Below are 22,721 nucleotides of genomic sequence, written 5' to 3'. Positions count from 1 at the left end.
CAGTAAATGTACCAGATGCATGGTTAGCCAGCAAATAGGCATCTCTTACTGTGTGCAAGGACACTTTCTTAACATGCAAACTCTTACTACGAGTGTGTGATCATGTGTTTACAGTGGCTATTGTCAGTGAGGTAATGGGTGGTCAGTAAAAATCAACACACTCTTGACCTGTCCTATAATAAATGTTCAGTGCACGTATCAAGACTTGCCAATACACAGATTACCTAACATCATTGACGATGAAAATGGGCAAGGGGGAGGGTTGAGGGGTGGTTGGAGATTGGGGTTGGAAGGGTGAAAGCAATGACCAGTTGGGCTACTCACGGTAGCAGTGATTGTCCCTGAGGTAGTAGCGGGGGCCGCACTCTGGCACGCAGCCATTGTCTCTGATCACATGACTCGAGTTGGCGCAGGATAGACAGTCGGTCCACTTCGGCCCAGTACACGTAGCACACGTGGCATTGCATTCTGGGAAAAAGAACGGGAGGGAGTTGGAAATGCATCAGTAATTTTCCACAAAAGTAAAACTACAAAAATAGCACAGAAAGGAAAAGAATTAAAGGGGACCATCTGGCTAAGGTAGACCTTTGTTTATCTACTTTTGCTTTTAACAACACATGCCAATGAAATACCTATAGCACAGATGTGATTTCTGTGACAAGAACAGTGATAAATAATTACAGTATTTACAGAACTTATTGAATATATAGATTCTGTATCTGACTTTTGAGTGTGTATGTGTCTTGATGATATGCATAGGTTCAATGCTCATTGTTCCTAAATAATCAGGTCCACTTTTCGATAATTGTATAAAATGATAGTAAAGCATCAGTCGCTTTCAAGCACATACAGTAGGTAGGCCCTATAGACTAGCTACAGTGTACATTATCATGCATGCACATCACGCCATTGCAGACTGGGTGCACTAAGTTGGAATTTTTGAGGTGAAAATGATTGTGACTTTATGTTTATAGGTGTTGTACCTGTCTTAAGGCAAGAAGAAAGTCCTTGCCCAGCAGTACCCATTAAAGGAAACTGAATATGCACATCAATAAACATACGCACTGAAGTATGAAGGCACATACTCATAACCGCTTTGACATGTCAAGTAGTCAATACAATTTCCATGCATTCATTAATGAATTGTAACACCATAGCATGCAAAAGGAAAATCATTTTGATCAGCAGCATGAATAGTCTGGTCAGTACATTGTGGCATTACATCATTGGTGCATTGACATTACTAGGTGTAGCTTACGTATTTCGTGATCAACGTTGAACGCTTAGAATCATTTGAGGGAAATACAATATACTTTACAGCTCTAATGACAAACCACTTCCTGCCGAGCAAAATTTCCTTCAACCTTCAACCCTGTAAAATTGTACATTTTTCCCAGTCAACCACCCCCCCCCCCTTCCCCACATCCAGCACCCCTACAATACATGTCTAAAATGGTGACATTGTGACATTTACATGGTGGTAGAGTGCTACAGCTTCAAACGCTCTTGAATAGTAAATGGTGCCACAGAATGCTCCAGAGTTTTATTTGGACCAACTAGTGTTATTAAGTGATAACTTCCTGTATCATAGCCAGTCAGAGACTAATACATGTACTCCTAAATTTATTGTGCCACTGCAAACATGACATAAGTCACATGCACACCTGAGATATTTTAGCCCTGATCTCACCCTTCAGGTGGAGATCCATTGCGAATGGCCCAAACCTCTTGATCCTCATCTGCTGTACAGCATACAGGATATATTTCGCAAGTATGCTATTTCGCAAATGGGGACTTGTAAGACAACTTTGTTAAGTGGTTGAATTCACAATTGCAAACCTCTGGGACAGAATTAGCAGCACATTAAGCCTTTCTGTGTCAGGGACTTTGGACCGCTTGTACAATGCTATGGGGTTTTCTGTGCTAATCAGCATTCAGAGCACAAAAAGGGTTAAAGTGATTTCCTCCCTAACTGACTGCACTAAATTGCATTTGTGTCATGGATGACAGTATTGTCACCCACTGTTGATTGCATGAATCAGTTAAGTCGCCAAATTTGCAAAAAAATAAAACTACTGTAAAAAAAAAAAAAAAAAAAAAAAATGTCCCATACAGTGTACAGTATCTCTGATATGCATCTGCAACAAATGCAAGGCGTTTGAACGTTAAGTAGTATATTCAAGCCAATCGATTTTTATTTGTCGTGCCGAAAGAAGCAAAAGAAAAACATCATGACAGTTACAGTATGTACACCTCACAAAACATACTCTTACATGCTTTGAGAGCATTTCTATGTAGAAATGTACAGAATACTCTGGCAAGCCTTTTAGAGATCACTGTATAACCATGTACAAAAAAGAACATCATACCTGGCAACATCAGAAAATCCCAGATTGCAAAGAAAATTCCTGTAAGTCCCCCCAATTTTGCTTCACTGGAGCTTGTTGTAGCGGGTACACAGATCAAGTGGTATGACGCCAACACCTCTGAAATCTTTATCCAAACAATTGTTTAGGCCTTAAATCTTACAACAACTTTGGGGCTTTTTTCTAAATCTACCTCATAAATCTACCCATGGATTACCTAGGCCATCTAAAGATTGCCAGGGGAATATTTCAGTGCTTTCTAAAGCATTCCCTGCACTGTAGTGCAGTACTTTCTCTCCTGAATACCTGTTTTGGCCACTGTAGGTGAGAATGAAATATGTCTGTCATGATTTCAAATTTGACACCAACCTTTCTCTTGCACCAACCATCAGTAAATCGCTCATCGTATACACATACAGCCAATATATTCCTACAGCTAAGCTCCAAAGTCTTTACGGCCTATGGACTGGCTCTTTTATTTTTTTTTAGTCACAATCAGTTAAAGACCATTTATATGCTGGTTTCTATTTTCTACATATATCTGATGCATATTTTTACCTGAGGAAACCCTCTTATTTGTTATGTATTTTGTGAGAAAGGCAAGTATAAAAGCGACACTGTTACAAACTGTAGGATATGTGGAAGTACTCTTTCTTTTTTCACTTCATTTTTCCTTCTTTTCTTTTTCTTTTTTGCCATCCTATCACCTCCATCAGCGGAGAAGTTGTCTGAATCTGATAAACATGGAAATATTTTCCCCTGCGTGTGAGTGTAATTAATCTAATAAACTCAAGCAAAAAAAAAATGAAAAAAAAAATCCCTCCACATCCCAGTGAGCAATGGATCCTGCCAAAAAAGGCCACAAGGCTGAACGCTGAGGCATGAACTTGCCCCGCCCACTCACCGTCTCATATTATGCTCTGTGGGAGTGGGTCGCTTAAAAACACAGCATCATGATTAATCATACTCAGGTTTTCCCCAAAACAAAACTCCAAAGTGGCACAAAAACAAAGTCAACCACAGACAAAAAACTGACAAACACAGACAAACGCATACATGCAGAAAGCTACATGTGAAACAATATACACAGACACAGATGCACACACACACACACACACAGACACAGACACAACATCAAAAACACACAAAGACAGACACAATTTCTCAGACACAGGCACATCACAAACACACACGCTCACACATAGACACATGCCGACACAAAATCATAAATACACATGCAGACACAACATCACACACACACAGACATGCAGACATGCACATCACAGACACATCACAGAAACACACACAACCAGTCACACTATAACAGACAGACACACAACAAAGTTTCTCAAACACACACAAGCCACATTATCAAAGACACACATAATGACACAACAAAACAGACATAGACTCTAACAGAAGCACAAATACATAACAGACACAAACATGTGTAATGCACAGACACAGTGAAACATGCTTTACTTTGGTTCAACACATCAAGGGTTCTGTTGGCACAAGACATATCAACTTTTTGTCAATTTGCTCCAAGATTGTTGGTTCATTAGTTTTCATTCTTTTTTTTCCGGAAATGGAACAGTAGGAAGAAGAAGGCTACAACACCCTCCAATAAAATCAAATATTTCTCATAAATAACAGTGTTCTGCTGAGTTCTGGAAGAGTGACAGAAATCTCCGAAGGAAAAATTAGAAAACAATAAAAAGCTCTGAAGTAAATTCTACAAGAAATGTAAACATCGGTGAGTTTGTTGCGTATGTATGAAAAATATGCTCTCATCAAGCTGCTACCTCAAAACCATTATCTTTAAAAAAGCTGGTTTCTACAGTAAAAAAAAAAAAAAAAAAAAATTATTGGCACTCTTTTAGTGCTACAAGTTCAATGTTCTACAATTAGATTGAGGCAAAAGGATCAGTTAACTTGAGGTCTGAACAGTATCAAGTTTCCCGATTACTTCATAGCATCACAGCCTACCTTGGCATGTACCATCCAGCTGGAAGAACCCAGGTCCACAATCGGCAACACATCGGCCCCACTGCAGCAGCCCGTCGCCATGGCAACTGGTGCAGTGGTACTCCGTGCCTCCCGAACACATGGCACAGCTCTCGTGACAGGCTTGAGAGAGGAACACAGAATTCAGGTTATATTCCCTAGCAATAACCATCAAGCATAGGGGATTGATATCTTTTTTTTTTTTTTTTTTTAACATCACAATCAAACCGACCTACACATATCTACTCATTACTCTTGACTGAATAATGTTGAAGACACAAAACACAAATTTATGACACAGGGATGAATTGAGATTTTCAAAATACAAATATTTCACCATGCTATTGGCAATGAGCATGTAAAAAAATTGTCTTTTTACATAGTGTGAAGTCCTCTGACCTTGTATAATACATGTAACATGGCATAAAAGATCATTTATCAAGCCACTGACTATCTTTACTATACAAGAAACCACAATCAAAGCTGGATGACGTTAACACAGTGACCCACGCATTCTACCACAGAACCGATCCCCTTACCATTGCAGGTGGTGTCGGTGGCCCGGTACGAGCCCGGACGACAGTCCATCACGCACTGACCATCCATTAAGAGTCTCCCCTGGCGGCACGAGGTGCAGCCCATCGCATCACATGACAGACACTCCACTGGACATTGCACTATATGACCACAAAATGGGAGAGAGTGAAGGTGTGTGTGATGGAAGTGGATGATAAGAATAAAGGGAATGAAAGGAACAGAAAAAGAGGAGAGAAGGAAGGAATTAGAAAAAGAGAAGAGGAAAAAGGAGAGCTAAAGATACTAAATGTACATCTTCTATACTTCTCAAGTTTCAGTAAGGAATACAAAATGGAAATCAACATTAACTCATTGAGGATGGACTAATTTTGCTACGTAACGCATTTCCCATAGACACTTACCCTAGTATACTAGGCACTCGTCCTCTACTGGGTTAACATACTACCAGTAGCATTATGTTTTTCCTGTTTGCTTTGAGCGCCAATTAGCATTAAAAAAAAAAAACTCCATAGCCTTGTACACACAGTCCAAAGTCCCTGGCACAAAAAGGGCTAAAAAACAAACAAACAAAAATGCTCCATTTCATCTTTTAGTAGTTAAACTATCCACCTGATAAGAGAGCATTAGAATATAGAAGAGCAAAGAGCTCATAAAGACAGGATGACTACATCAGACACAATTTTTTTTTTCTTTGTGACATGCTGATATATATCAGCATGGTTAGATGTATCTCCAGGAATATCACAATGGCTCTAAATGATGAACAGTACTGTCACTTCAAGTGACAAACTGTTGTTTTGTTGTTGTTGTTGTTTGCTATTACTGTCGTGGATATCACAGATGTCTTTACAAGGCATTAAAAGAATGACATTGAGGTTTTAAAAAAGAACAGGAAATCAAAATTTTCAGGTGATTTTTACACATAGAAATAGCAAAATGTGTACAGACTTCAGAAACAAAATGAAATCGTGATTTAAATCAGATTGAAATCTACAGAGCATCATGCCTGGCATTAAGATATACTGCACACTTTACCTGCAACACACTGTGGACAGCAGGACAGGGGGCTGGACTGGGGGACCGTTCCCACCGGACAAGGAGGACAGTCGAGCCTGAAACAGTTGGCTACCCCGTCCACACAGCTGCACGTCCTGCAAGGGTCTGGCTGCCACGTCTCACCAGCCTGTAGAGAACGATGTTCAGTCACTTTTTCTTATTCACTTATCTTTCTTTTAAAAGCATGCCTGAGTTAGGTTCATATCAGATCTCTTTTGAAAAAAATATACTTTTGTGCTTGTTTCCTCATTTTGTAAAGTTGATATTACATCTAGAAATCTACAATATGGAGTATGAGAGACACTGCTTGACCATATGGAAATAATACAGATAGAAAGACAAAACAGAGTACAAGCTTAAGTTGATATGCATTTGAATAGTGCTGCATAGGAGGTAAAAAAAAATGTGTAAGATACATTTGTGTCTACTATAAAACAGGATATATTCGCGGCATGAAATTTTTTGCAAATTGGAGCCGACGGCCTTTTTTGCGACATGAAATTTTCACATACTGCCACTGGCATTCAATGCATAAGGTGTAGACAAGAACTTTCATGTGCATTTTCATTTCGCGAATCTTCGCGCTCACGAAATTTACACAGTTAAAATGCACGCGAACATTCCTCGTTTTACAGTATCTACAGATAATCAGAAATTGTACTACATTACGTCATATTAGTTCGCTTTCATCAACATAAAAAAAAAAAACGCACAAACAAGGACAAAATACTAAACCAGATTCCTTCACCACAAATGACCAAATGCGCCATGCACACCACACAAAATTTTGCTGACATTGCAGTGACCATGGTTACATAAAAATCATGTGTCAAACTAAATGGCCAACAATGGCACATGCTACATTTACGTTGACATAAGCTACATGCGGGTGGAAGCCAAATCTACCTTGGCCTGGCTCATCCATGGATGATTTAAAAATGTGTTAAATTTTCACACTTCTTTGTGTCTTCTCTCTCTGTACCCCTTACTAGATTTTTTTCTTGCAATCCAGGTAACAGCTCCTGAATTAATATCACTTCCTGGTTTGCTGGTATTCTTGCCAATCAAGCATGCTGTCAGACTTTTATGAAACATGACCCTGAGATATTCTCATCACCACTGTATCTGCCGTTTATTTGGCATGTATAAATTATTTTTTAAGCATAAAGTTAGGGATTTCTCACCTTGGTGACATACTGCAGAGCGTTCGTGTAAAAATGGAAGGCGACATTTCAGTGAGTGGTACATTTTGCAAATATCGGTCCACTTCCAAAATTTGTGAACATAAAAACATCAGAAAATATAAGCTGTGTACTATAATTGATGGACTCTTTGGTTCTTGCTAGGGCTGTTCAAGGCAATGGACAACTGTTCTGTGACCATAATAACCTACTTACCAGGCCCCTCGTCAGACCAATCCCAAACATAGCAGCCAGAATTGACAACAATAGCTTATACAGTTCAGCCAGCGATCAAGTTCCCCCTAGATCGCGATCACGGGCGATCAGTGATCGCATACGCGATCAATTGATTGTATGCATACAATCAATTGATTGCGACATATCGCATATGCGATCACTGATCGCCTGTGATCGCGATCTAGGGGGAACTTGATCGCTGGCTGAACTGTATCTAGTCCATGGATCATGCAAATTCTGACTGCTTAAATGTGTGAGACAAAGCACATACACAAAAGACTTACACCAATAAAACACAAGCTGACACGCTCACATCCACAGTCAGTCTATTTTGAATTTGTGTTTAGTCCATGGACTAAATTTGAATCAAGGATTTGATTTCACACTACTGTTGTGATATCGGGCCATTGAGTCTGGCATACAGTGTTGAAAGAATTGGTGGAATAGAACCTCAGTAGAGATATACAATGTACTTACTGCATATGTTATCCTGTTGTATATACAGAACCCAAGTGGTGTGTGGCACTCTGGACAACATCGTCCCTGCTTGTGTATTAACGTTTCACCCTGGGGGATTTCAGAAGGGGAAAAAGGAATGCAGTTACGGTTAAAACGAGTTGACAAGCAAACAAGCATATATGTGAAATCAGCATGAATGGTACTGGGCCATACCTAGACTACGAACAATCATACCAGATTTGCTGTTTATTCAAAAGTGAACCTGTACTTTAAATTGACATGCAACTGCATTCAATGTCCCATCAGTAACTATCTTCTAACCAATCTACAAAAGCAATCACCAAACTTAAAGTCGCAAAGCTGATTATGGATTGTAAAATGAGCTATGATTAAAATGCATTTAAGGTTCAGTTTACTTTTTTGGAACCATTAGAGAAAAACAGGGAAAAAAACTTTGTTCAAGTATCTAAACTTTATATAATGAAGGCATCATGCACCATGCTTGCGTTATATTGACAATACTGATTATCATTTGTTTGTTTTCTTCTACTGAAAGGGAATATAACTGAATTGATCCAACATGTTTATGCACATGTTGGGAATAATCAGATGACTTAGTCTTTGGCATGTCCACATCATTTCACATCCATTTTGCTTTCCAGCATGAGCAGTCATTCTTAAGTCTCCACTTTCATTCTTTATTTCTCAACACTTTTCCGACAATCTCCCCCTTTCCTCCTTACCCCTTGGGCTACTGGATGTGTACATGTGTGTGTGTGTGTGTGTGTGTGGTTGGGGGGGGGGGGGGATAAGGGGGAATAAGTGGTTTTAATGCGATGAGCAATAAAGAGGAACAAATCCTGAGAAGCACCCCGAGACGATTAAGGGACCAAGAATGGGCGATGACAAATATGAAACCATGCGAGACGGAGCGTGACGATCGTAAGGATTGGTGGCTTGACAGACACCAGGTGAATGTGCCTCCTGTGAGTCATGAGGTATACTGTAAGCTATCACTGTTAAAAGCATCACTGTATAATGTCATGATGTGGCAGGTAGGAGGACTTTCTGAAAGTTTCAACACTTTCAACACCGTCATCAATGATCAAATAATAACGCATTACACTTGTATAGGGTTTGCTAGAAAAGTTTGCAGGTGCTTAAAATCATCATCACAATCATCATCATCATCATCATCATTACGCAGCGCATTGACCATGCTAAACTGGATGTTGGGAGTAACATGGTAAACAAGGAGTATTAAAGTAGGCATGAATTGCTTTCTCTGCACTAAATACTTGGGATTCATCAGCTGACATAAGGAATCATACATTAGGACAACGTTCACACAATCCTGTACGATGATTAACAAAAAATACCAATATCTCAAACGTAACAAGCTTTGAATTTTCATGACTTACACGTTCAATCGTCTTTTGAGCACTCTCTCGGGTCTTTTCTCTCCCTCCCCGTCCCCCTCTAACCCTCCCCCCCCCCATCCCTTTACTTGCTCACACTCTCTCTGTCAATAGGCTAAGTAAGTCACGATGTCTGGGATATATTTCATGGAAGTTACTAATAGCACACCACAGCACTGAAGGCAAAGGAATAGATTAATTTCGCCACTCCTCTGAGCCAAATTCCACACAATACCCGCCCACGTGTATGGACGCCATGCTGGTAATATAATACAGGCTGGGTATCAAAAGGTCACATGGTCTTAGTGAGCTTGAAAGGGGGAGTCTTCTATTCTTTCCTTTCTTTCTTTTTTTCCCCACCACGGAGGAAGACATTAATAAACTATAATGCATTGGCATGACAACAGTAAAAACAAAATCTTTTCTCATCTGATGCCAAAATGTAGCGAAACAGCAGGAGGAGCCAAATTGGAAATAAAACCAAAGAGCCTACACAAGTTTTGGGGACTTTCACCGTCATGTTTTTATAATAAAGCATTACTCGTTTTCCCAAGGTACAATCATGCTAAATAAGTGAAATTTTGGTGAGAAAATATGGAAAAAAAAAAGAGATTGTGATGATGATATGGATGATAAAGCTAATCTTCTTCCGTTTCTTCTTCTCGTGTGGCACAATGGGCCTGGTTGATACTGTTTGTTGACTATTGCTAGTCACCTGGGGTGAACTACTAAAGGGTGGACGTCATTCATTCATCTTTCTTGTGTGGGAAGGTAGGTGGACCACTTCACCTTAGCACCCTGCTCTTTGTGATGAATGAATGAATGATTGATAATGATTGTGATAAAATCAAGATTTTAATAAATGATAATGATCTAGACTCCAAAAATAAGAAGGGCTCACATGACAAAGCAAATCATCAAATATGTCTGACAAAACTGCTACTTGTAAGTCCTGTTGTCATTTGATGTGTGACTTTTGAATCCCAACAAACTGATACCGTCATTTACTGCATATGGCTATACCGCAGCTGGCAGATCAGCACTTATTATGAGCATGTGTTAAACCACTGGTCACTCTTCTCTAATCCGCATACACCCGGGTTTGCAGGCACAAACCCTTGTCGGTCGTAAAGGTGTCTGCACCAAAAAGACTACAAGCACCACTGGCAGTGTCCCATAGGCCATGTACTGTAGCTGCTCCTAACACCTTGTTAGGAGCAGATACAGTGGAGAGCTTAAACATGCAAATACCCTGAAATAGATGCTTTGGCACAGACTCCTTTCCTATGACCGACAAGGGTTTGTGCTTGCAAACTACGTACACCCCTTACCTCTCTGCATTCCGTGCGGGCGCACTCCGCGGGAAAGCACGCGATCAGACCTTCCCGGCAGAAGCAGAATTCGCAGTCCGTCACATTCCACATGTCTCCTGAGTACCACCTGACTCCGTCGGCCTCGCAGGTAGCTGGGTAGGGGTCAAAGGTCGAAATGCCATATTCCTCAACTTTGCACCACAAGTGACTTTTGGCCACGCACCTCATTAAAATAATCCCTACTGTTTAATGGCTTGTGATTAATTTTGCAGCACATTTCTCAGATCATTTAGCTATTAACACCACCTGCAAACCAGAGCATTTACAGAAACAAATCAAATACCTTGCCTTTCATACTCTTTCTTTAATTGTGATTATTACCATAGATTTATATTGTACACTGAGAAAAGGTTTGATGCTATTACAAATAAAACAAAAACAGAACATCACTCCCGATTCAAATCATTTGTCTTGAGACTGTCATAAGTTGATTGGTGCAGGGACATTAATGACGGACTTATCAGAGGCGGAGATTCGGAACAAGAACGTCATGCTTCTTGCATGATATTTATTAAGGTAGAACGGCCGTTTACAACCAACGCGCAATGAGTACTTGCGCTCATATGAGATAGTGCATATGCTAATTATACATCATGCTACAACCCCTCTCTTCACAAAAAGTCGAAGACTTTAAAATACTCGGTATCATATTTTCCTATAATGTGCACATTTACAATTACTATATAACTTCAGTTCTATATACATGTATAACCATCGGTTTCAATATCAACATGAGCGGTTGCGAATGTTAAGTTTATACATTTCTGTCTTGCAGTGAAACTTCTCTAACACATTTAGACTGGATTCATATGTAACCAATTTCGCTTCTATTAATCCAAATGAACCAACTTATTATTTCATAACATATCCATGCAATAATATTTATTCAAAGTTTGCCTGAGATCTGACATATCTGATAATAAATGAAATGATTCCTCAATTTCCATTGTGTCGAGTTGTTTTGTTTTCTGTGCATACTACCTCCGGTTACCGACCTAAAAATGAATAACATATGTACATTAAGTCATGAACAAACACTTCATAACAAACATAACCATCTATTATAGATGTTAAATGAATTAACACCATACAGTTATTTCAACTGATACTTTACATTCTGTAGTCACCATATCTTTTTGGTGTGTGGACTTTTCTGCCAAATCTGGTGGTATATGGCTGTTTGTGTGTTGGTTGTGCGTTTGACTGCTTGGGTGTTTGTTCTTCTGACTGAGCTGTGGAAGTGGTGTGATTGTCTCTGTCATGGTATGTGTGACCATACTCATGGGTTCTGAAATCTCTCTCTCCAGTCCCTCGGATGTGTCTACGATTTCGACGTAGGGTTTGACCTGATTCTGTCTCTAGTTCATATGATCTTGGTTCAGGTCTCTTTTTGGTGATTCTTCCTCGCTCCCACTTGCCAGTCTCTTGGTTCTGGACTCGGATTTGCTGTCCTTCTTGTAGAGGAGGTAGGGTGTTAGGGTGCAATTTGTCAAAGTATCCCTTCTGCTCGTCTTGTCTAGTCTGGAGACGTTGGTAGATTTCATCCTTCTGGGGCAGTTGGTTTGAGATTTTGCTTGGCAGGTTGGTTCTGATTTTTCGACCAAGGAGCAGTTCTGATGGTGATGGTAAGTGCGCGTCTAGGGGTGTAGCTCTTAGGCATTGGAGAGCTTTGTTTGGATCTGCGTTTGCATCCCTCGCCTTCTCCATAGTGGCTTTGACAGTTTTGACCTGGCGTTCGATGAAGCCATTAGACTGGGGGTATCGTGGGCTTGATGTTGTATGGTTGAAATTCCATTCCTTCCTGAACTGCTCAAACACTGCACTGCTGAATTGTGGACCATTATCACTGATCAGCTTTTCTGGAGTCCCATGCTCTGAGAAAATCTCTTTGAGTGAGGTGATGACTGCTGCACTTGTTGGGTGTCCTGGCATTTTCCTCACTATGGGGAACTTGGAGTAGGTGTCTGCCACTAATAGGTATTCTACACCCCCGAATGTGAACAGATCGGCTGCGATGGTCTGCCAGGGTCTGGTAGATAGTTCATGAGGTCTGAGTGTTTCAGAGGTTTGAGCATCTCCGTGTTTCTGGCAGATGGAGCACTTGCTCACCAGTTCTTCAATGTCTTTATTGATGCCGTGCCAGAATATGCATGACTTGGCTCGTAGTTGGCATTTGGTTACACCTTGGTGTGCTTCGTGCACCTTGTGTAGGTATTCCTCTCTCAGTCTCTGTGGTATGATGATCCGCGGCCCTTTCAGTAAGATGCCATTTTCAATGGACAACTCGTCTCTGAACGGCCAGTATTTCCGCAGGGATTGGTGTACATCTCTCCTCTCCTCCGGCCAACCTTCCAGTATCACATCACGCAGTGCACATAGCTCCACATCTTGGGAGGTCGATGTTCGTATTTCTTGGAGTTTTCGGTCCGAGAACATCACGAAGTTGATCTGCATGCGCGGTTCACTTGACTCCTCAGGTAGTGGGTTGAGCCTTGACATTGCATCCGAAAGGAGCATCTGTTTCCCTGGTTGGTATTTGACTTGCATGTTGTACCCTTGTATTCGCAGTAGGAATCTCTGCAATCTGGGAGGGGCTGAACCCAGATTTTTCAGAGTGATCATTTCAAGGGGCTTGTGGTCTGAGAGAACAGTGAATTCTCTTCCATATACATATGGATGGAACTTCTCGCAGGCATACACCACTGCCAACATCTCACGCTCTATGTTGGCGTATCGTCTTTCGGCATCTGTGAGCGATTTGGAAGCGAATGCTATTGGCTGGCCCTCTTGCGTCAGAGCAGCTCCTATGCCTTGTGTTGAGGCATCTACCTCCAGCACGACCTCCTTCCTGGGATCAAAGTACGCAAGGGTAACATCTTTGCAGATGGCGTCCTTCGTCTTTTGGAATGCCTTTTGGTGTGAAGGCGACCATTTGAACGTTGCGTCTTTCTTCAACAGGTTCCGTAGGGGTTCTGTCAGGGCTGACAGATTGGGGATGAAGGGCGACATGTATGTGGCGATGCCCAAGAACTCTTGTAGTTCTTTCTTGCTTCTAGGCGGTTCAATAGCTCTCATGGCATCTACCCTCTCAGGATCCGGATGGGCCCCATCCTTGTCAAAGACAAGTCCGTAGAAGCGTATGCGGTCACGTTTGATCTGGCACTTCTCCCAGTTGAACACGAGTCCATGCTGTGTAGCAACTGTCATCAGGTTGTGCAAATTTGCATCGTGTTCTTCCTCAGTTCTGCCTATGACCGCGATGTCGTCTGCTAGCGCGATTACACCAGGGCATCCTTCAAGGATCTGTGTCATCTTGGCCTGGAAGACATCCTGGGATGTGCATAGACCGAATGGCAATCTCTTGAAGCAATACCTTCCAAAGGGGCTGTTGAAGGTAGTTAGCTTGCTTGATTCATCGTCGAGTTTTACGGACCAGTATCCGTGCTTTGCGTCTAATGTGGAGAACGTTGTGGCCCCGATGAACTAATGTCTAACCTCGTCCAATGTTAGAATAGGCACGTGACTGCGTTTGATAGCCTTATTGAGGTCTCTCGGATCTAAGCAAATTCTCCATCTCCCATTGGGCTTTTGTGTGTAGACCAAGCTGGATACCCAATCCGTAGGTTCTTCTATGGGTGTAATAACACCCATTTCCACCATCTGGTCTATTTCATGTTTGATGTCCTCCTTGATACTGATGGGACATCTCCTGGGAGGATGGACCACGGGTGGTACCTCTCTGTCGATCACGATATGGTACTCTCCTTCAAAATTTCCGATGCCTTCAAAACGACCAGGGTACAAGTCCTTGAGATGTCTTTCATCTTTGATGGTACAAGGTGTGTTCTTTTTCTCGACTACACAGTTCAGAGTGATAAGTCCAAGTCCAACCAGTGTTGGTAGACCGAGAATTGCAGGGCCGTTATTGTCAACTACATAGAACTCAGCGTCAATCTCAGCTTGTTCATGCTCACAGTGGAGAGTGTGTGTTCCAAGGTTTGGGATGACCGTTTGGTTGTAGGCTGTGATGACAGTCGTGTTTGGTCGTAGAACCCCTTTCTTTGGGAGTCCCGAGACGTCAACCTGGTCTGGGTACATCTGCCGGTAGAGCCTCAGTGGCAGGATGTTTCCTTCAGCTCCTGTATCAACCTTGGCCTTCAAAGTTGCTGGCTTATTTGGTTTTAGCCAAATGTTCAATTTTGCAAATGCTTGAGTAGCTGACACTTCATCGATTGAGATGCACTCAAAACTAAGTCTGTCAAAGTCTTCATCAAGATTATCTGGATTTGATGCCCCTTGAGTCATCTCGTGTAGCCTCTTGTTTCTAGGGCTTCGTCCGTGCTGATCACCGAACTTTGGTTTGCCTCTGCGTTGATCACTGAACTTTGTTTTCTCTCTGTGCTGATCACGAAACATTGGCTTTCCTCTTTGGGATTGAGGATTTCGGCCTCTCCAGGGTTGTCGGGGTTTCTTACTGCGACAGGCAGCTGCCCAATGATTTGGGCGACCACATTCCTTGCACGTGGTGCCATAGGCCGGGCACTTCTTAGGAGGGTGACTCAAGTTACAGTTTCCACAGCGGCTCTGTTGTCTTCCTTGTGTGACAGCATCAATGTTCACCGCTTGGTTACGGAGAGACCGCATATCTGCCTCAGTGGCCTCTTGCGTTCTTGCTATGTCAAGTGCTGTGTCGAGAGTAAGTTTCTCATCCTTGCTGAGGAGTATTTCTTGCACCTTCTTGTAGCGAGTACCAAGAATCAGTTGCTCGATCAAACGATCATTTACTTCAGACTGTTCAGAGAATTTGCATTTCTGCACTTGTGTGCGGCATCTGCTCATAAAGTCATCTACTGTCTCTCCAGGCTCCTGCTGGAATTTCTGAAGTCTGAATCTCTCCAGGCGAAAATTTGTTTTCGGCTGAAAGTGCTTTGCGAATGCTTCAAACAGTTCTTTCACTGTCGTAAAGTCTATATTCCAGGCTTTGTAGATGCGTATTCCTTCCTGTCCCAGCCAAAGCAGAGCATACGTGATCTTTTCTTGATCGGTTTTCTTTGCTAAGGGTCCCTCAAAGATCAACTCGCTGTAGTGCTGGAAACTACGAAAAGCTGAAGGTGGATCACTGGATGACCAATTCATGCATGGAGGTGTGATTCCTGTCATGTCCCCCATCATGAAACTTCTTTTGTGTGCAACAATGAAATAATAATGCGTGAGTGAATGAAATGTGTGGAATTAGTTACACAGAGGAGTAAGACAACGTCTTATCCTGTTACACAAAGGAGTAAGGATACCTGTAGTACCTTATCCTGAGTATGTCACGCAGGACATTCAGTACAGAGTTAATTCAGTGTTTGTTACAAAAGATAACGGTTGACATGAAGTAGAGCATATTCCGTACCAACACATTCACAATCACACACACTTTCCACAGGTTATGTGGACATCACATAAATCAATTATCGTTTCAGGAAAGCGTCCATAAACTAAGTCCGTAATATGTCAATCAATCCAGCTTTTGTTTAATGTCAGTTCCGATTAACTCAGTCTCTACATCATGTAGCTGGATGTTTATCATGTGTATTTTCATGAACAACAAATACCTGTTTAATTACCGCAAAGCGTCCTGAAAATGCACTCACAGTGAAAGTTTTCACTTTAATTTTAGGGTTCCACGTATTCAGTATGACAGTTGAGGTCTCTGTCCACGGATTTCCGGCGTTGGTGCGCTCAGTTCTGGTCCCGTTCATCCACGGCAAGCTGTCGTCGTCGGCTACTTCTACCGGTGGTGTGCGTCTATGCGCTGTGTTCGTCCGCCCGTCACTGGCCGGGTCGCCGCTCGTGTTCGCTCCAATCGGTGCTGCAGTGGCCTCAAAGTCTCATCGCTGTATTGTAGCATATAAAGCGGTGGGCTGCCAAACTCGAAAATACGGCACAATGAGATGACAAGCGCTTCCAAATTCACGTTTCTGGCTGATCCAGTTTGTGAAACAGTTTTATTTGTCCGTAGAACAAGAGTCAAATATATCGCTGATATACTATCCGCTTTGTCCCGAATTTTGGATCACAAAACACGTTCCGAAATTTAGCAGCAATGTCGGTCTCAAAAATTCTGCAAAGTGTCGTTGAGTTCAGCTGCCGCTGGCACTTCGATCTTGTTTGGCACGATCACCATTGTTACGTCAGTCCTTCAGCTTACGACGTAGCACTTACGCCCGCGTATATCATTGTCGGTTTGCACCAATCACACGTTTACTGTACTGATCCGTCAGTCTCTGTGCTTTATGACGTAGTGCTTATGCGTTCGCGTACAGTGTTTGATTGCCGATATCACTCCGCTTCGGTACGGTGTAGGTCTACGTCTACAGCATGCAGTACAGTCCGTCTGCGATTCCATGTGCACGTTTGCGCTTTCTCACAACGTGGTATGTATGCGGCCATCTATAGCACAGGCGATCCGCTGGTAACCCAGAATCAGACTCAGTCCTAGGCCTGCATGGCGCACATAAATGTCGAATTTTAGTCCCGTTAATGCACAAAAGTCCTCAAAATTTGTCCAGATGAGTCCATGGTTCACCGCTGCCACCATGTCATAAGTTGATTGGTGCAGGGACATTAATGACGGACTTATCAGAGGCGGAGATTCGGAACAAGAACGTCATGCTTCTTGCATGATATTTATTAAGGTAGAACGGCCGTTTACAACCAACGCGCAATGAGTACTTGCGCTCATATGAGATAGTGCATATGCTAATTATACATCATGCTACAGAGACCACATCTCACAAAATTAATACAAATAGCAGACAGTGATACTGTCAACACAAGAAAACATCACTTTCCTATATCATAGCCAGCAAAAACACATTTGCAGCTAAAGGTTGATCATAGTTTGTGACTTTCTGTTGTAAAAAAAAAGAATGTAGGTGGCTATATTCTGATATTCATAGAAATAAAATGACTGTCAGACTGTCAATATTTCTCAGGTATCTATTCTTCATGACTTTCTATTATTAAAAAAGAATGTACATGGGTACATTTTGATATCGGGAGAAACAGAAAGACTTTCCTAATTTCTAAGGTGACTCACCTGTTTTTCAGTAAGATTCTTTATGACGTTTTATTGTCAAAAAAATAATGTAGATGGTTACATTTTGATAATGAGAGAAATAAAATGGCCATCAGACTGTCTAATTTCTTTCAGTATCTCATATTTTGTCAGTGAGACTCACCCTGTGATGATACACACTCAGAGCAACAGTGTCCTTCTCTCCGCATCCTAGTCTCTCCCTGCAAAACACAAAGACAATCAGAAACAAACCGTTTTTGCTGCGTTGAAATTACATGTATACAGTGGAGGACCATTTCTGCTTATTTTAGTTATTATTCTCACTTATTCTTTCCTTTTTGTCTGTAGGTAGTATTCCAGTGCTTTGGAACTGTTTAAATTGATTTATGTGGGAGAAAAACTGTATGTTATTATCATTACTATGATTATAATCATCAACTAAATGTTGTTGCTGTCATAGTTATCATTGGTTTGTTTTTCTCACTAGAGGTATTTATTCCATTAAACTGGGTCAACATACAAAAAAAATTAAAATGTCACACTCGTACTTACAGCAGAGCTGCATCAAATTAGATTGTTTTTCTCTATGATTTCTTTTTATTGTTCTTTCATTATCTTCATTTTAGTACTCTTTTCAAATTGATAATTAGATTTTCTTTTGCATTATCATAATAAAGAAAAGCAGTTGAACTGTTCTTCAGTAAAATGACAGAACTGGTAACTCGATATATATTGTAAATCGTGTGAAGGTCAATATAAGCTGTCATTTTAATCATCACTTTAAACTGCTACTACTACTACAGTACTGGATCTCCAATGTTTATTCTTTTGTCTTGATATTCTGAGGAACAACAACACTTTTTCTTTACTCTTTTAACTTCTTATCTACTTTTTAACACACTTCCAGAATATTTCAGAGGGAGAGAAAAAAGGAAAAGTATGACTGGTACATGAATCATCTTTGACAATTTCATACCATCACATCATCCAGCTGCACATATTGGTAACATACTTCATCTCAGATGGGCACTGGCACCAATGCAGCAATAAAATAGGACAATTGCAGAACCACCAATAGGTATGGTGCTGCAATCAAAGCAACAGTCTTCAGGAGGACGGAATGTTATCTCTCCGGGGGTGGAGCTAACGGTCACTTACCGGCGCACAGGGCAGGTTGTCCACGCAGGTTTCCTCCACGCAGCTAACGGTGCCACTCTTACATAGACAGTGGGTGCAGACACCGCTCTTCCACGTCGCTCCATCCTGAGAAGTTAGTAAGATGGCAGCCAGTGGTAAAGATTTCAGTATCAAGGCCTGTCGTCGTTTCTTTCTTAAACACCTCATCTCATTACTAATACTTTTTTTTTCTCCAGTATCACTTTTTATTTTTTATTTCGAATTCATCCTTTGATATATGTATTACAATTAAATATGTAAATGTACAAAAATAAATAAACAAAAATAACAACTCATGTCAAAAAATACATATCCTCATCTGCATACACACACAGATACACACACACACACACACCCTCTAAGAGCATATCACATAACGACTCAATTACAATGTAACATGAAGAGAAAAGATACATGTAGTGTAGGCACGTTTCTGCCCTGTTGTATATCTCACCTTAGAACAGATCTATATTTATGAATGAACACAATTTTCATATGTCTAAGACTATATTGAAACTTCCAGGGGTATATAAACTTATACAAGGAGAGAAGCTCACAGAGAATGTGTGAGTTTAAACCAATACGTGATCTGACAGAGGGAAAAAAAAAAATGTCCTTTTGACACAGTCATACTGTTGTCTGAAACGGGGCTGCATACGTTATGATATAAAGACTTGACACACATTAATCCTCCCTGGCTGTATCCCAGACAGGTGCGACCCTGTGACATCACTCGTCTGACAGCCTTAAAGGTGGGGAGGGGGGTAATTCCAGGGAGTAGGGAACAATATCTTCCCCTTCATCACCCTCCCTACTTCCTCTCCTCTCAAGATTGCATAGGTGTAATAATAGTGCTGTATCTCACGTCCACTCTGAAAAGCCCTCTGTACCATTTGAAGTTTGCTTGTCTTTAATCCCAGCAGAGGTGTACGTGTATTCTAACCGCAAATGTCATTGTTTGTAGCTTTTTGGTTGGCGTAAGGATGATGTCAAACATTTCAATCCCAGTCACATTTTTTGTCTCCTAAAATTTTGGACACAACATCACGACTGAAAATGATTGATGGATTGCACCCATCATGGATACAAGAGTTGTTTGCATGCTTGGTGGTGTTGTGGTGTGGTGTATGTACCAGTGACTCATATCTGTACAAACAAAAGTTCAAACCTCATCTACCTCAGCCACTGCGACTGCAAATATGTTATTTGGCTATACTCTATGTGTTGCTCTCCATTGAAACTATCAAAAGCTGCACAATAGAAGAATGGAAAGGTAATGTTGAATAATGAATCAGTCATGACCATCGGCAAATATTGGTCAGTCGATCCAAAGAGAGTGGAGATGAAAATCACTTGCAGACAGATTTCATGTTTTTAACTTGTGGCTCAACAGTCAGTCATAACTTTTAGAACTACGTTAAAAAATAGAAACACTAGAAATGCATGCAAACTGATGCTCATCTCTCACTGACATGGGTCATTCTGACAGACACTTAATCTGTAACTCTAACTTGATGTCATCTGCTACCATAACAACTATTCCACTTCAATATTGCTTCTTTTCATTTTAGGTCATTTTGAAAAACTCTACCGAGTATTAAGAAGTAACACTAATGTTGAAATAGGAGAGTCTTGCACAATCTATACAGAGCCTCCTCAATGGGGGCAATGTTGCACCCCACTCTCTGCGGCCGCCTCACCTGGTATGTGGCCCCATCCACCTGACATGACCGCCCCACGCACTCCGGACAGCACTTTCCTTCGGGTACAACTGCCTCTTCATCCTGTGGGGGAAAGAGAGAGAGGGCGCAACTCAAATCAATTTTAATATAGAGGGAAACCTTTTAGATACCTTGGGAGAGAACAACCATCTGAAGTCATGGGGTTCCTGTTAAAGAATTGGCTTTAAAGAGGTAAACAACAGCAAAGTGAAGCTCTTTAATCAGGCATAACCTTTCAAACCTATGCAGAGAAACTGTGTTTCAGATTACATCTACTTGTGAACTGACATATCATTTCATGATTCAGTTCTTTTTTTCTTTTTACAAAAATTTACCATCAAATGAACAATCACAAAACTTTTACCTGGTAACTAAAAAGTTTTTGGAGGTACATGTATTTGATATCATACAAAAATGCTCTTGTCTGCAAAGGGTAAACCAAGCCAAGTGCGAAAGAGTAGGTGTACACAAGTTCCACCTTTGCAGTGTACAAATGGACATATTTATTTTTCCCCTCTTCTCACTAAGAATACTGCTTGCAGCTTACGTAATAAGGCTAGAGAAAGATATAAAACAATTCTATACAAGTACACCTAAACCAAATGAATGGTGAAATCAAAACATAATTAACTAAACATTGTTTGTTTGTTTTTTAAAGAAAGAGGTCTTTTTCCCCAACAGAGGATTCATGGAATGAAGCTGAATTTTGAGATCTGACCTGTCCACACATCACTGCGGGGCAGTCGGCGACGTAGCACTGGGACTGACCGTTGTTACATATGCACTTAGCACACTTGACGGGTGACCACTCCTCCCCGTCATAGTGAGTCACCCCCCTGTCTGTGCAAGTTCCTGCCAGAGAGAAACAAGAGAGCATGTTATCAAGAGCACAATTCACCACACTCAAAGAGATTGATTAAACACAAACACACACATCTCATCCATCTTGACCCGTAGGAAATGAGGTTGTCCCGGTGCTTCTCAATTTTACTATCAAGGCTTACTGTCAAGGCAAAGACTACTCGTGTAATTATCTATGCTAATTAACCCTCACAGTGCTGCAAATTTAAAATCTCATGGACATTATATGCAAAAAAGTTGGCGATGGTACTGATACAGTTGTTCAGACCTGTGTTGTTCTTAGTCATCTATAGCTGTAAGTGTTGCTCAGATAAAACAACATGCAGAAATTCGAGTGCACTCAGTGGAGTTAACAAGTCCAAATGATCACGTCAAGACAAAATGCATGGGAATGTGTCTGTTATAATTACCTGTGGTATAGCTTTAGTCGTAGCTTATCAAAATGGGATGCTTGTGCTAAAAAACTGTCTGTATACAATCAGATTTTTCTCCTTACTGATGTATCTCACTGAACAAAGGAAAACATTTTGTGGTCCAGTCATTTTACTAGATAGCAAGATTTCATTCCATAGGACATTGCTATGAATTTCTGACTGTGTCTTAACATGATCAATTACCAGTAAGTTTTTCACATCACAACAGGGTATAAAATAGATGAAAACAGAATTGAGACTGAAAAAGCATCTTCATTGAAAGCCCATTATACATTGGAAATGCAAGAGATAACAGCTTACTTCCTGATCGTATACACGTGGGGCAACATTCCGTCTCGGCCTGATAGAGCACTTCTCCTGCCCTGCATTGCCTGACCGAGCAGGTTTGATTCCGACACGTCACTTGTCCGCTGATACATACACAGGTTGTACATGGTGAAGGATTCCACTGCGAATTATGCTGGAAGAAAAACAAAATGAGACAAGTGATATTTCAATGCGAAAATTTGGCATTCTTCCCTTCTTCAAATTCCAAATTCTTAAAGATTCACAGTACTGTTTAAGATCCTCTATGACTTTCCAGTCATATAGTTAACCATCAGCAAATTGAACATGTGGGACTGAAGAGTAAATTGCAATCATAGCGCCCATGGTTTCTTTGTTCTTAGAAGCAAAATCAAAGCAAAAAGATGAAATCTTAGGAACAGCAATCTAAAGCAAATAACTCAAAATGCACGGTAAATACATAATATGAATATGTTTAAACACTGTAACTCATGATTTTTAACTGTTACATATACTATCATACCTCTGTTTCTATAATGGATCA

General features: G+C 41.0%; 1 protein-coding gene across 1 annotated transcript in view; it reads right to left on the bottom strand.

The window, feature by feature from the left end:
- The window catches only part of LOC140228817 (extracellular matrix organizing protein FRAS1-like), a 241,756-nt gene that overhangs the window by 56,206 nt on the left and 162,829 nt on the right, over nucleotides 1-22,721 (bottom strand). Inside the window, exons 5-18 of the mRNA XM_072309090.1 lie at nucleotides 22,193-22,352; nucleotides 21,316-21,449; nucleotides 20,577-20,660; nucleotides 18,859-18,963; nucleotides 17,864-17,921; nucleotides 16,274-16,491; nucleotides 14,247-15,635; nucleotides 11,981-13,964; nucleotides 10,593-10,726; nucleotides 7,862-7,951; nucleotides 5,946-6,093; nucleotides 4,913-5,050; nucleotides 4,356-4,496; nucleotides 325-468 (exon numbers count right to left, since the gene is read on the bottom strand). Of these exons, the coding sequence (XP_072165191.1) occupies nucleotides 325-468; nucleotides 4,356-4,496; nucleotides 4,913-5,050; nucleotides 5,946-6,093; nucleotides 7,862-7,951; nucleotides 10,593-10,726; nucleotides 11,981-13,964; nucleotides 14,247-15,635; nucleotides 16,274-16,491; nucleotides 17,864-17,921; nucleotides 18,859-18,963; nucleotides 20,577-20,660; nucleotides 21,316-21,449; nucleotides 22,193-22,352 (4,927 nt within the window). The remainder of the gene's footprint in view (nucleotides 1-324; nucleotides 469-4,355; nucleotides 4,497-4,912; nucleotides 5,051-5,945; nucleotides 6,094-7,861; nucleotides 7,952-10,592; nucleotides 10,727-11,980; nucleotides 13,965-14,246; nucleotides 15,636-16,273; nucleotides 16,492-17,863; nucleotides 17,922-18,858; nucleotides 18,964-20,576; nucleotides 20,661-21,315; nucleotides 21,450-22,192; nucleotides 22,353-22,721) is intronic.

This window comes from Diadema setosum, chromosome 5, assembly GCF_964275005.1.
Source record: "Diadema setosum chromosome 5, eeDiaSeto1, whole genome shotgun sequence".
Classification (NCBI taxonomy): domain Eukaryota; kingdom Metazoa; phylum Echinodermata; class Echinoidea; order Diadematoida; family Diadematidae; genus Diadema; species Diadema setosum.
Note: the sequence above shows the minus strand (reverse complement) of the source record. Positions and strands in the feature narration are given on the sequence as shown.